A 12430-nucleotide genomic window follows, 5' to 3' on the forward strand; every position below is an offset into this window, starting at 1 on the left:
GCTCCAGCCTGTCACACAGATTTAATTGGTTATGCATGTCCTAGACCTCAAAATTATCTCAGTTATACAAGACGCTGGTGAGGCCGCACTTGGAGTATCGTGTTCAGTTTTGGTAACCCTGCCATAGAAAATATGTTATTCTACTGGAAAGAGTGCAGAAAAGATTTACAAGGATGTTGCCAGGACTTGAGGGACTGAGTTACAGGGACAGGTTGGACAGGCTGGGACTTTATTCCTTGGAGTGTAGGAGACTGAGACCTGTATAAAGAGGTGTATAAAATCATGATAGGGTGAATGCACTGAGTCTTTCACCCAGGTTTGTGAAATCAAGAATGAGGGGGCATAAGTTTAAGGTGAGAGGGGAATGATTTAATAGGAACTTGAGGGCAACTTTTTTACACAGGGTGGTATGTGTGTGGAATGAGCTGCCAGAGGAAGTGGTTGAGGCAGGTACATTAACAACTTTTAAAAGACAGTTGGACTGGTACATGGACAGGAAAGGTTTAGAAGGTTATGGGCCAAATGCTGGCAAATGGGACTAGCTTGGATGGGGCATCTTGGTCAGAATGGACCAGTTGGGCCGAAGGGCCTGTTTCTATGCTGTATAACTCTAAGACTCTATATGAACAAAGTGCAAATTAGCTAACAAGCACCCTTCTTCCACACAGACTTTCTACTCACATAGTGGCAGACTTGAGTGGCCCAGACTAATGAATTAAAACTGAAATGATGAGTGGGGTCATGACGATTCTTACCCATGCTTGTTCGCAATGCACCACTCCCAATGGACCGCATCTAATGCACTGCTGGCATCACTGCCTTACCTGAGGCAGACGGTCCATGAGAGGCGACTCAACTGAAGGTGATGGGAACTAAGACACTGCCCCAAGACCATGAGGGTCTTCTGACAGCTTATTCCGTCAAAGGCAGAGAGTGGTAGACAGATACAGCATGGAAACAGGCTTCAGCCCACTGGGTCCACATTGACCATCAACCACCTATTTACACCAATCCTACATTATTCCCATTTTTTCTATTCTCCCCACATTCTCATCAACTCCCTTCAGATTCCACTGCTCACCTACACACTACGGGGCAATTTTACAGCGATCAATTCATCTACCAATCTGCATGTCTTTGGGGTGTGGGAGGAAACCAGAGCATCCAGAAGAAGCCCGTGCCACGCAGTCACAGGGAGAATGTGGAAACTCCACGCAGAGAGTACCCGAGGTCAGGATTGCACCCGGGTCCCCAGCACCGTGAGGCAGGGACTGTGCACGACTGTGCTGCACTTCACTATGTCCAAATGTCTTTCATGATCAACCACATTTGGAAATGGTTGCAAAAAAGAATTGCGTCATAAATGATAAATGTATTTAAAATCACATGAAACTGAAATTAGTTAATTATTTTGCTGTACATTTATATATAAAAAAGGTAAAAAAATCCCATGAAATTACCTTTTTAATGAAGGTCAGTGACTTTGTTCTATTGAATGAATAGAAGCAGGCAGATCTAAAGCTGAGGGGCCAGATACAAGGTGTAACCTGCCCCTCTACTGCTGGGACATCGCTGGACTCAGTGGTGAGATCGGGGCAGTGTGAGAGATCAGGTGCCCGCTGCTGGCAGCTGGCCAAGGGTTTCCTCTGGACCTGCCCGCTAACTTGCAGCCCATTCCAGCCCAATCTTGAGGATATTGGGAGAAAGGGTACAGCAAGGTTATGACTAAAACTCTGACATTGTGCTGGGTGTAATACAGACTCCCTAGACTGATGTTTTGTTAGGAAGGAGCTATTTAATCATTTTATTCGCAAACCTCCAGCTCTGTATTCACAAACAAAACTTCTCCTCGTGGTACACAGGTCTGTCTGCCATTCTCCTTCATGGCTTGCATTCATGAGCACACATGTATCACCGACTGGTGTGTTTGGTTCCCAAGGCAACCGGTCCTGAAATTTTTCAAGGGTAGACCCGTCCACCCACTGCAGTGTTCCAGCACTGGCAGTATCACTGAGACCTATCCATACAGGATGCTCGCTGCAACAAAAAAAGAAATGTTACGTCAGTCATGAGGGCACAAGAAAGTCAACCACATAACCCCAGGAAGCTGAGGGAATTTGGCATATTCCCCTTGACCCTCTCTGATTGTTATTGATGCACCATAGAAAGCATCTCATCTGGAAACATCATGCTTGGTACAGCAACTGCTCTGCCCAAGACCACAAGAAACTGTAGAGAGTTGTGGTCACAGCCCAGCACATCACGAGAACCAGCCTCCCCTCCATGGACTCTGTTTATACTTCTCGCTGCCTCAGAAAAGCAGCCAACATTATCAAGGAACCCTCCCACCCCAGACATTCTCTCTTCTCCCGCCTCCCGCTGAGCCTGAAAGCATGTACCTCCAGGCTCAAGGACAGCTTCTATCCCGCTGTTATAAGACTATATCTTGTACGATAAGATGGACTCTTGACCTCACAATTTACCTCGTCATGGCCTTGCACCTTATTGTCTGCCTGCACTGCACTTTAATTCAGATAAGTGCGAGGTATTGCATTTTGGGAAGACAATTGAGCATAGGACTTTCACAGTGAACAGTAGGGCCCTGGGGAGTGTTGTAGAACAGAGGGACCTTGGAGTTCAAGTACACGGTTCCTAAAAGTGGAGTCGCAGGTAGACAGGGTGGTGTAGAAGGCTTTTGCCTTGCTGGTTTTCATCAGTCAGGGCACTGAGTATAGGAGTTGGGCGGTTATGTCGTAGTTGTACAAGTTGCTGGTGAGGCTGCACTTGGGAGTATTGTGTTCTGTTTAGGTCACCCTGCTATAGGAAAGATGTTATTAAACTGGAAAGAGTGCAGAGAAGATTTTACAGGACTTGAGGGACTGAGTTACAGGGAAAGTTTGGACAGGGTGGGACTTTTTTCCTTGCAGCATAGGAGTACGAGTACATGATTCCCTGAAAGTGGCATCGCAGGTAGGCAGGGTGGTGGAGAAAGCTTTTGACACGCTGGCATTCATTGGTCAGGGCATTGATATAAAGGGGCTTCGTAGGGTCTATATTGGGAAGAGTGTGTGGGTGTTTGGTCAATGGGATAGCATTTAAAGAGGTAGAAAGATGGAGTGGTTCAGGGAGTGAATTCCACCGCTGAAAACCTAAGCAGGTGAAGACCCAAAGTTCTCCGAGTTCACTCAATGGGAAAAAACCATAAACCAGAGAAGTTCTGAGGAAATACCCGACCTGTCAAACAATTGCATGAAGCTTACCATCCTGTAATATTTGCTATAAAATCCTGAATTTCTGGACTCTTCACTGTAGCCAGGTCACCATCGCTGTGAGATTGACAGAACTGACGAGCCATGTACCAAGTGGAATTATTTGTCACCAGCACGTAACAGTAATTGTTGCTCAAGTGTCCACCTAATGGACAAAATGGAGACCCTGTGGAGAATTAGAAATAACAAGGGCAAATTAAGATCATCGCTAACATCAGGATGTGGACTTGCTAAGAGTTGGGGGTCAGACCATAAGATGTAGGAACAGAATTAGGCCATTCAGCCCATCGAGTCTGCTCTTCCATTCAATCGTGACTGATTTTCTCTCAGCCCCATTCTCCTGCCTTCTCCCCGTAACCCATAACCCCCTTACTAATCAAGAACCTATCAACCCCTGCCTTAAATACACCCAATGACTTGGCCTCCAGAGCTCTCTGGGGCAACGAATTCCACAGAATCGCCACTCTCTGGCTGAAGAAATTCCTCCTCATCTCAGTTCGAAAGGGATGTCCCTTTGTTCTGAGGCTGTGCCCTCGGATCCTAGACTCTCCTACTAATGGGTGTCCACTCTATCCAGGCCTTTCATCCATAGAGTTAGGTTTAGGGTTACTGTTGGGCTGCAAGACTACATGTGAGGCTCTAAACACTGGGAGATTTTCTGTGGGAGAGTAATCATATTTTCTGGAGTATTGGAACAGGAGGAGGCTGTGCCATTTTATAACCAGGCCGACCTCTGTCTCAGCTCCATTTACCTGCACTTATTCCATATCAGTGTGGAGATCTACTCCTGTTTTGGGAACCACTGCCTTCTTGGGAAGAAAAGTTCCTGATATCCACCATACCTTGTGTGAAAAAATGCATCCCCATTCAATAACTCGTCCCATCAGTAATTTTAAGGTTATGCTGGCTTGGTCTGGTTGAACAGAGATGGGGGAATAAACACTTGCCTTGCCCGGAATCCCAACTTTTTATAATGATTGTTCAAAGGATACCTGGTTCAACAAACCCCACAGCTGACAACCCCAATGTGAACACCTTGGTAAACATTAATGGCTTCAGCCAGAGACTGAAATTAAGGAATTAGTTAATGAGTTTGGCTCTTTACTCACCCCCTACTGTGTCGATATTAGATGCTGTAACACTCCACGATGCTGTGACACCGTTGCTGTTCCAGTTGTAGATCCTAACGTCAATGCTTTTATTTGTTTGGACCACAAGAGGACACATCATCTCCAGCCTTCCAGGGGGAATGGTGACGTTTATTTCCACATGCAGTGAGGTAAGTTTTCTGCCTACAAAGAAGGCGACACTGACCAGGTATGTCCCTGGGAGCCCATACTTGTGGAACACTGCATGGCTGGTGGTGTTAAAAGGCGGCGACAGATCTCCAAAGTCCCACTGGAAAGTGCTAACATTAACTAAAGTCTTAACAGTCAAGCGGGCAGCCTCAAATAGGCTGAAAGTGCGAGGTTCAGCAAAATTCGCAATTGTAGCTTTGAATGCTTGTTCTATAATAGTGCAGCCACAGACCTGAATAAACCCTCTGTCTGCTGCCTCCTGTGTGCACACAGAGACTGAATCCGGTTCAAGTTTGGAGCCACAGAGACAATGACTCTCATTGTCCAAGACAGCATATGGTTCACCCTCACTAAAACAGAGCTCGATGCAATTCTCTCTGCTGGAGTTCTGCGAGGTCACCAAGGACAGGTTCACGATTGGCTGTCTGTCAGGCAAGCAGGCCACAAACTCAGACCCTGAAAAGAAAAAGCAAGACGTTGCAGTGTAAAGCTCGCTCGAAACATACAGAAAAAATCTTCAAAGCGGAACGTAAGATAGCTTAACCCATGACATTACTCAGCCATCTTGTGAAGAACGTCGAACCATTCTTGGACAATAACTCAAAAGTTATTGAGCGATCCAATACCAGAGGGCATGCATTGAAGGTGAGAGGGGGTAGGTTCAGAACAGATGTGAGGGGTAAATTTTTTACTCAGAGAGTGGTGGATGCCTGGAATGCATTGCCTAATAAGAGTGGTGGAGGCAAATTCATTGGGGGCTTTTAAGAGGAAGTCAGATGGGCACATGAATGAGAGGAAAATGGAGGGATATGGGTATTCTGTAGGTAGGAGGGATTAGCTATGTCAGCACAACATTGTGGGCCGAAGGGCCTGTTCTGTGCTGTACTGTTCTATGTTCTATGTTAACAGTACAGCACAGGAACAGGCCCACCGGTGTCTGTGCTGAGCATGATGCCCAATTAAACCAATCCCTTCTGCCTGCACATGATCCATATCCCTCCAGTCCCTGATCCAAATCCCTCCAGTCCCTGCATGTTCAGGTGGCTGTCTACAAGCCTCTTGAACGCCACTTTCTTATCTGCTTCCACCACCACCCCCGGCATCGCGTTCCAGACACCCACCATGCTCTGTGTAAAAAACTTGCCCTGCACATCCCCTTTAAACTTTCCCCCTCTCACCTTAAAGCTATGCCCTCTAGTATTCAACATTTCTACCCTGGGGAAAAAGATTCCAGCTTTCTACTGAAGAGAACATAAAATGTAAGCAATACAAACAGGAGTAGACCATTCAGCATCTCATATTGTTCAATAAGATCATAGAGTCATAAAGCACAGATATTGGCTATTCAGCTCACTGTGCTCATACTGACCACCAAGTCCTATCTCTACCATACCCATTTATCAGCACTTGGTCCATAGTCTTCCTTGCCTTAGCGATTTAGGTACTGACCTACTACCTCGGTGCCACTTTCCTGCATTAACTGCATATCTCTTGATTCCCTCAATATCCAAAATTCTATTGGTCTCTATCTTGAACATACTCCACAACCGTTTCCACAGCCCACTTGGGATTCCAAAGATTCCCTACACTTGGGATAAAGACATTTCTTCTCATCACGCTCCTGAAGGCACAATTCCCAATCTTCAGATGGGCAACTGGTTCTAGACACCCCAGCCAGGGAAAGCATCATCCCTGCATCTACCCTGCCAAGCCCAGGAATAATTTGATACGTTTCAGTGAGATCACTTCTCATCTTCCTAAACACCAAAGAATATAGGCCCAGTCTGCTTAACCTTTCCCCACAGGGCAAACTCCCCCCATCACAGTAATCAATCCATGAATTTTTGTTCCACTGCCTTTACCGCAAATATAGAAAAGTCAAACTTGAGTTTATTGTCATGTGTGTAAGTACATGTGTGCACAGGTGCAATGAAAAACTTACTTGCAGCAGCATCACAGGCACATAGCATCAGATACACAACATTCTCAAAAAAACATAAATTAAACACAATTTATACAAAATTATACAAGAAACAACACAATCAGAACAAAAAAAAATCCATTTTGCAGGTTGGTTCAAGAACCGAATGGTTGAAGGGAAGTAGCTGTTCTTGAACTTGGTGGTGTGGGACTTCAGGCTTCTGTACCTCCTGCCCAATGGTAGCTGTGAGAAGATGGTATGGCCTGGATGGTGGGGATCTTTGATGATGGATGTTGCCTTCGTGAGGCGGTGCCTCATACAGACACTACCGATGGTGGGGAGGGATGTGCCCGTGCTGTATTAGGCTGAGTCCACTACTCTCTGCAGCTTCTTACATTCCTGCACATTGGAATTATCGTACCAGACCATGATGCAGCCAGCTTGAACAGTGCATCTCCTGTAGTTTGGCAGAATGTTCGGTGACATGCCGAACCTTCTTAACCTTCTAAGAAAGTAAAGATGCTGGCACGCCTCCTTTGTGATTGCTGGAAAAGGTGGGGGTGTTCCACTTAGAACTGTGCCCTGGTAGGCAACATCCTTGCTCTGAATTAGAGAGCTGTGAGTTCAAATCCCACTTGAGGACAAAAGCTCTGCTGACACCTTCACTGAGGTGTTAACCCTCTACATATTACACCACTGATTACACCAGGAGTGGAGGCACAAGAGACTGCAGATGCTGGAATTTGGAGCAACAAACAAACTGCTGGAGGAACTCAGCGGGTCAGGCAGCATCTGTGGAGGGAGATGGACAGTCGAGGTTTTGGGTCGAGACCCTTCATCTGGACTGAGGGTGGAGGGGAGACGGCCAATATAAAGAAGTGAGGGGGAGGAGGGGGGAAACGATTGACAAGCGATAGGCAGATCTAGGTGAGGAGGGCTTGATTGACAGGTGGAGTCAGGTGGGGAGGGAAGGGCAGAAACAGGGACAAAGGCTGGGAGGTGACAGCTGGAGGCAACAAAGGGCCGCAGATTGTAGAACAAAGACAATTTTTCCCTTTGCTTTCTGTAGAGGCAGGTGGGGGAGGGGGGAAGGAAGCCATGTACAAATTTACTGCTGCACTGCCTAGGTTACAGAGTGACCCCACTTCCAAGCTGGGTGTAGAGTCCATAAGACACAGGAGCAGAATTAGGCCATTCAGCCCATCGAGTCTGCTCTGCCATTCGTGGCTGATTTATTTTTCCCCTCTCAACCCCATTCTCCCGCCTTCTCCCCGTAAACTTTGACGTGCTCACTAATCAAGAACCTATCAACCTCCACTTTAAATACACCCAATTACTTGGCCTCCACAGCGGTCTGTGGTGATGAATTCCACAGATTCACCACCATAAAGAAATTCCTCCTCATCTCCGTTCTAAAGGGACGTCCTTCTATTCTGAGGCTGTGCCCTCTGGTCCTAGACTCTCCCACTACTGGAAACATCCTCTCCACGTCCACTCTATCCAGGCCTTTCAATATTCGGTAGGTTTCAATGAGATTCCCCCCTCATCCTTCTAAACTCCAGTGAGTACAGGCCCAGAACCATCAAACACTCCTCATATGATAACCCTTTCATTCCAGGGATCATTCTTGTAAACCTCCTCTGAACCCTCTCCGATGCCAACACATGCTTCGTTAGATCTGGGGCCTAAAACTGCTCACAATACTCCAAATGTGGTCTGACCAATACCTTATAGAGCCTCAGCATTACATACTTGCTTTTATATTCTAGTCCTCTCGAAATTAATGCTAACATTGTGTTTGCCCTCCTTACTACTGAGTCCTCGGAATATCCAAAAAGAATTATGGAAGCAATGTATTTTTCCTTCTTCTAAAGCTCAGGATGTCCCAGGGAGCTTCACTTTTAAGTGTAGGAACGACAACAGCCAATTTATGCACAGCAAGCTCCCAGAAACAGCAATGTGATCAGGCCCTGGACACCAATTTAATCACTGGCCAAGGCCTCTGCCCTATCTGCAGTCATAGGGTAGACTAACGGTTAAGTAATTGGTACAAGTGGCTCTGACTAATGATATGTAACCATAAATCCAAAACCTTCCATGGTATCTGGCAAATTTAAATTCAGTTTATTCTATAAATAGTTTGCATCTCTATTGGTGACCATGAAGCGACTGGATTGTAGTAGAAACCCATCTGGTTTCCCTTAGAGATGGGAATCTGTTGTCTTTACACAGTCTGGTCTATATTTGATTCCAGACCCACAGCAATATGGTTGACTCATATCTGCCTTCTGAAGCAGACACGCAGTTCAAGGGCATTTATGATCACGCAAGGAAGGTTGTCCTTACGAATAGAGCCAACGTCCAAAAATGAATAAAACATCGCACGAATCAGTCACAAGCTTTGTGTTTGCCTGAATCCTTCCTACAGATCAAAACTCGGGCTAATCTTTCAAGCTAAACCATAAAGTATTAATTGATGAGGATTAACTAGGTCGCTAATGTCGGTACTCACCGTAGAAAAGGCTTGAAAAATTAACACTTAACACAGATACGTCCTTTAGCTTTGAAGGTCTGGCACACTTAATGAATTCACTATCAATGATGATCACTCCATTTGCTTCTTCTTCATTCACCCAGCTTGGTAACCAAGAAAGGTTACAGTCACAAACAAACTCATTAAAGCTCAAGTTTCTGAAAAAAATGAAATGGAGAAGAATCTATTGTTGATTTTGTTTCATTTTGTGAAATACACAAATTGCAGCACAGAGTAGTTAGGAACTTTTCTGAGTTCTTAGAAGAAGGGCTGGTTTGCATTCCGAAGGTTACTGAAATGACTATAATGGTGCAGGAAGGGCAAATGTCAAATATCTGAAGGAGTGTTAGAGAAGAACCAAAATAAAATTTGACAACATACAATATAATGCCCTGGGAAACATATTCAACTCATTGCCCTGCATTCTGGTATACGTTTGCATGTGTAGGGGGTTGTGTGTATAAAACCGATTAGTTCCACTTGAAACTGCTGGCCTTTACCTATGCATCTGGTTGGAAAACAGAAGGCTCAGATTTTTGCTCAGCCAACTGATCAACTGTACCCAGTGAACTCATCAGAGTCCGTTTGGTGGAGAGAAAATTTTCATAAATTTCCCAGCAATCAGGCAAGAGAATCTTCATGCCGAACCGCTCCAGATTAATTGCAGTGTGCTCCCACGCAGCTTTGTGCATTGTCTGTATGAAGCTAATGGGTGGCGCAGCGGAATAGAGCTGCTGCTTCACAGCAACAGGGACCCAGGTTCGATCCTGACCTCGGGCACTGTCTGTGCGGAGTTTGCACGCTTCCCCCGTGACTTTGTTTTCCTCTCACACCCCAAAGGCGTGTGGTGTGGTAGGTTAATTGGCCACTGTTGATTATCCCTAGTGTGTAGGTGAGTGGTAGAATCTGGGGGTAGTTGATGAGAATATGGGGAGAATGAAATAGAGGATTAATCTTGGATTAATGTGGATGATGGTCAGCAGAGACTTGGTGGGCTGAAGGGCCTGTTTCCCTGCTGTATCTCTCTATGACTCTATAACTCTAATCAGTTGAGGTGGATGGAGGAGAGTAATACCAGATACAATCCAAAAGGCCTGTTCTGGCAGAGTATGCTTTATCCTATTCTATATAATGTCCATGGATTTAATATAGTGTATAAAGGAGTAGTGGTAGACTTGGGTTCATTGTGATTTGTTCCCTGCCAATGGAGCTGATTTTACTTATAACCACACACAGTTATCATCAGTCTCCCACGACAAGATCAAAGCACCAGTTTCCTGAGGCAACATACCATCGGCCTGGTTCTCTTCTGGGGAGTTCAGTGCTGATGCTGGCAAATAATTGTTTTGACGAAGGTCCTGGCTAGAAAAACCATCATTGTCTATTTTGCTGCCTGTCTATTCACAAAATAATTTGGTCTGGAGAAGTATGAAGGAGAGCCAGCCCTTCCACAGCCTTTACATTAACGCTGGGGAAAATCCAGCTCATTTCAAGGAATTATAGGCCTGTTTCTGACGTTTCTCCTGTTAATTTACTATTAGGTCTGAGAGTTCCAGTTCAAAAATGCACCAATTCTATGAACCAGGGCGCATTCCATGCTACAGCACTGACATTACGTAACATACCACATTCAAGCTCAGTAACATTTAAACTTCTAATTGTCAAGGCAGACTCAAGTGGAATTAGATCGACCATAAATTTGTGATCCTACTTTGGAAGGAACGCTCATTTGCTTCTTCGCACCAATCTTCCAGATGGGATCATGGCTTTATGATTTCCTCCTTACAATGCTCCCTGTTTCCCGTCATGTTATTTTCCTTCTCTTTTTCTCATGGGGTGAAGAAAAGTTGCTTTGTTTATCTGTGTTTGATGGGTTTCCATGGCTAAGATCAGTTAAGGTTGTTGGCGCACACACGAGTAGTTGGAGCCATTGAATCAAAGCCTGGTGGTGTTTAACTGTTGCACGAGGACACTCCTCCCAAAGGATGGGTGGATTTTCCCCATAAACACTGGTGTCCAACATCTCACTAGCCAACCATAGCTGCAGAAAGTACTCCCAAGTTCAGTACTGCTACATCAAAATAAATCTGATTAACAATCAACCCCAAGTCCAACTGCTTTTCCTGAACACCCAATTCAGCACAACATTTTCCATGGCTTCAAAAGATCGCTGGTTAGAACTGAGGCCAACTCAAATGTATTGATTGCACTGCTAACGCCACACATAATTTCAATGGAGATCACACTCACACAACTGAGGATTGTAGAAAACTTACATTTTACTTAAATTAAATAAATCTGCAAATATTCCATCTTCTAAAGTAGATATTTGATTGTTGCTTATGTCTCTGCAAGGGAAGATATAGAAAAGGTTAGTTTCATCTGGCAGGATCCCTTATATCAAAAGCCTTCAAGCACTTACCATACAGAATGAATTTTTTTGTACTGCTGTAGTAACCAGATGTCATCTCAAGTGACCTAATATCCACCTAACTTCTTTGCTTTCTGCAATAACCTGGTATCTTTAGAATCTGAATTCACCTCTGCATCTGCTGATGGGTCAGCATAGTGGGTAGTGCAGCTGTCTCACAGCTCCCGCAACACAGGTTCAATCCCAACCCCTGGTGCGGAGTTTGTGTGTGTCCTCCCCTGATGCTCCAGTTTCCTCTCACATCTCAAAGACGTGCTGTTTTCTAGATTAATTGGCTGGTATAAATTGTCCTTAGTGTAGGTGGCTGGTAGGGAAATTGGGAAGGACAAATGTGGGTTCAAGTTCCACTTCAGAGTCTATTGAGGACAAAACTACTGCTGACACATCACTGAGGTGTTAATCCACTTCATATTAGTCTGATGTGGCTTGTATAAGTGTATAGGTACATGGAAGTAAGTGGGGGAATGGGTTTGATCCGGGAGTTGGCAAAGACTCAATGGCCTGAATGGCCTCTTTCTCTGATGTTACAAAACATGAACATAGAATTGCACATCTATGTAATTAGGAGATTGTGATCTATCCTGATTTAGTGCTTTAGTACAAGCTCCAGGAGCTCAATAGTGTACATGGTGTAATGTTCCCAAGATTGACAGTGCTAAATAATCTTGATTAGCATGAATCCTACAGGAATGGTGCTGGAGAGGATCTTTTGCCTGGTGTATCTTCCCAATTGTCAACCCCTATACATCCACTGGGGTCTGGTCAATGTAAATGTAATCTTTGATGGGCAATTGGTAATATACCCATTCCCACTGGCTCACCCACCTTGGATGACATTTCACCTTGGAGGACGGCAGTTGTGAATAAGGTTACCCACTCTCCAGGATTATCCTGAAGTCTGCAGATTAGCAAAGACTAATCTGCAGGTCATAAAATGAATTCCTTAAACACTTCTAGTTATAGTTATAAAAATGTTGC

General features: G+C 44.9%; 1 protein-coding gene across 4 annotated transcripts in view; it reads right to left on the reverse strand.

Moving 5' to 3' along the window:
- pkd1a (polycystic kidney disease 1a) overlaps window positions 1-12430 on the reverse strand; it is a 239949-nt gene that overhangs the window by 141547 nt on the left and 85972 nt on the right. For 3 of the 4 annotated variants that reach the window (XM_052020991.1, XM_052020990.1, XM_052020989.1), the window contains 5 exons: window positions 11298-11369; window positions 9001-9179; window positions 4379-5023; window positions 3261-3435; window positions 1817-2037 (listed from right to left, as the gene is read on the reverse strand). In XM_052020991.1, coding sequence (XP_051876951.1) covers window positions 1817-2037; window positions 3261-3435; window positions 4379-5023; window positions 9001-9179; window positions 11298-11369 — 1292 coding nt within the window. Of the gene's footprint in view, window positions 1-1816; window positions 2038-3260; window positions 3436-4378; window positions 5024-9000; window positions 9180-11297; window positions 11370-12430 lie in introns of those variants that run through there. The other variant, XM_052020992.1, reaches the window with a different exon arrangement.

Source organism: Pristis pectinata, chromosome 8 (assembly GCF_009764475.1).
Source record: "Pristis pectinata isolate sPriPec2 chromosome 8, sPriPec2.1.pri, whole genome shotgun sequence".
In the NCBI taxonomy this organism is placed as follows: domain Eukaryota; kingdom Metazoa; phylum Chordata; class Chondrichthyes; order Rhinopristiformes; family Pristidae; genus Pristis; species Pristis pectinata.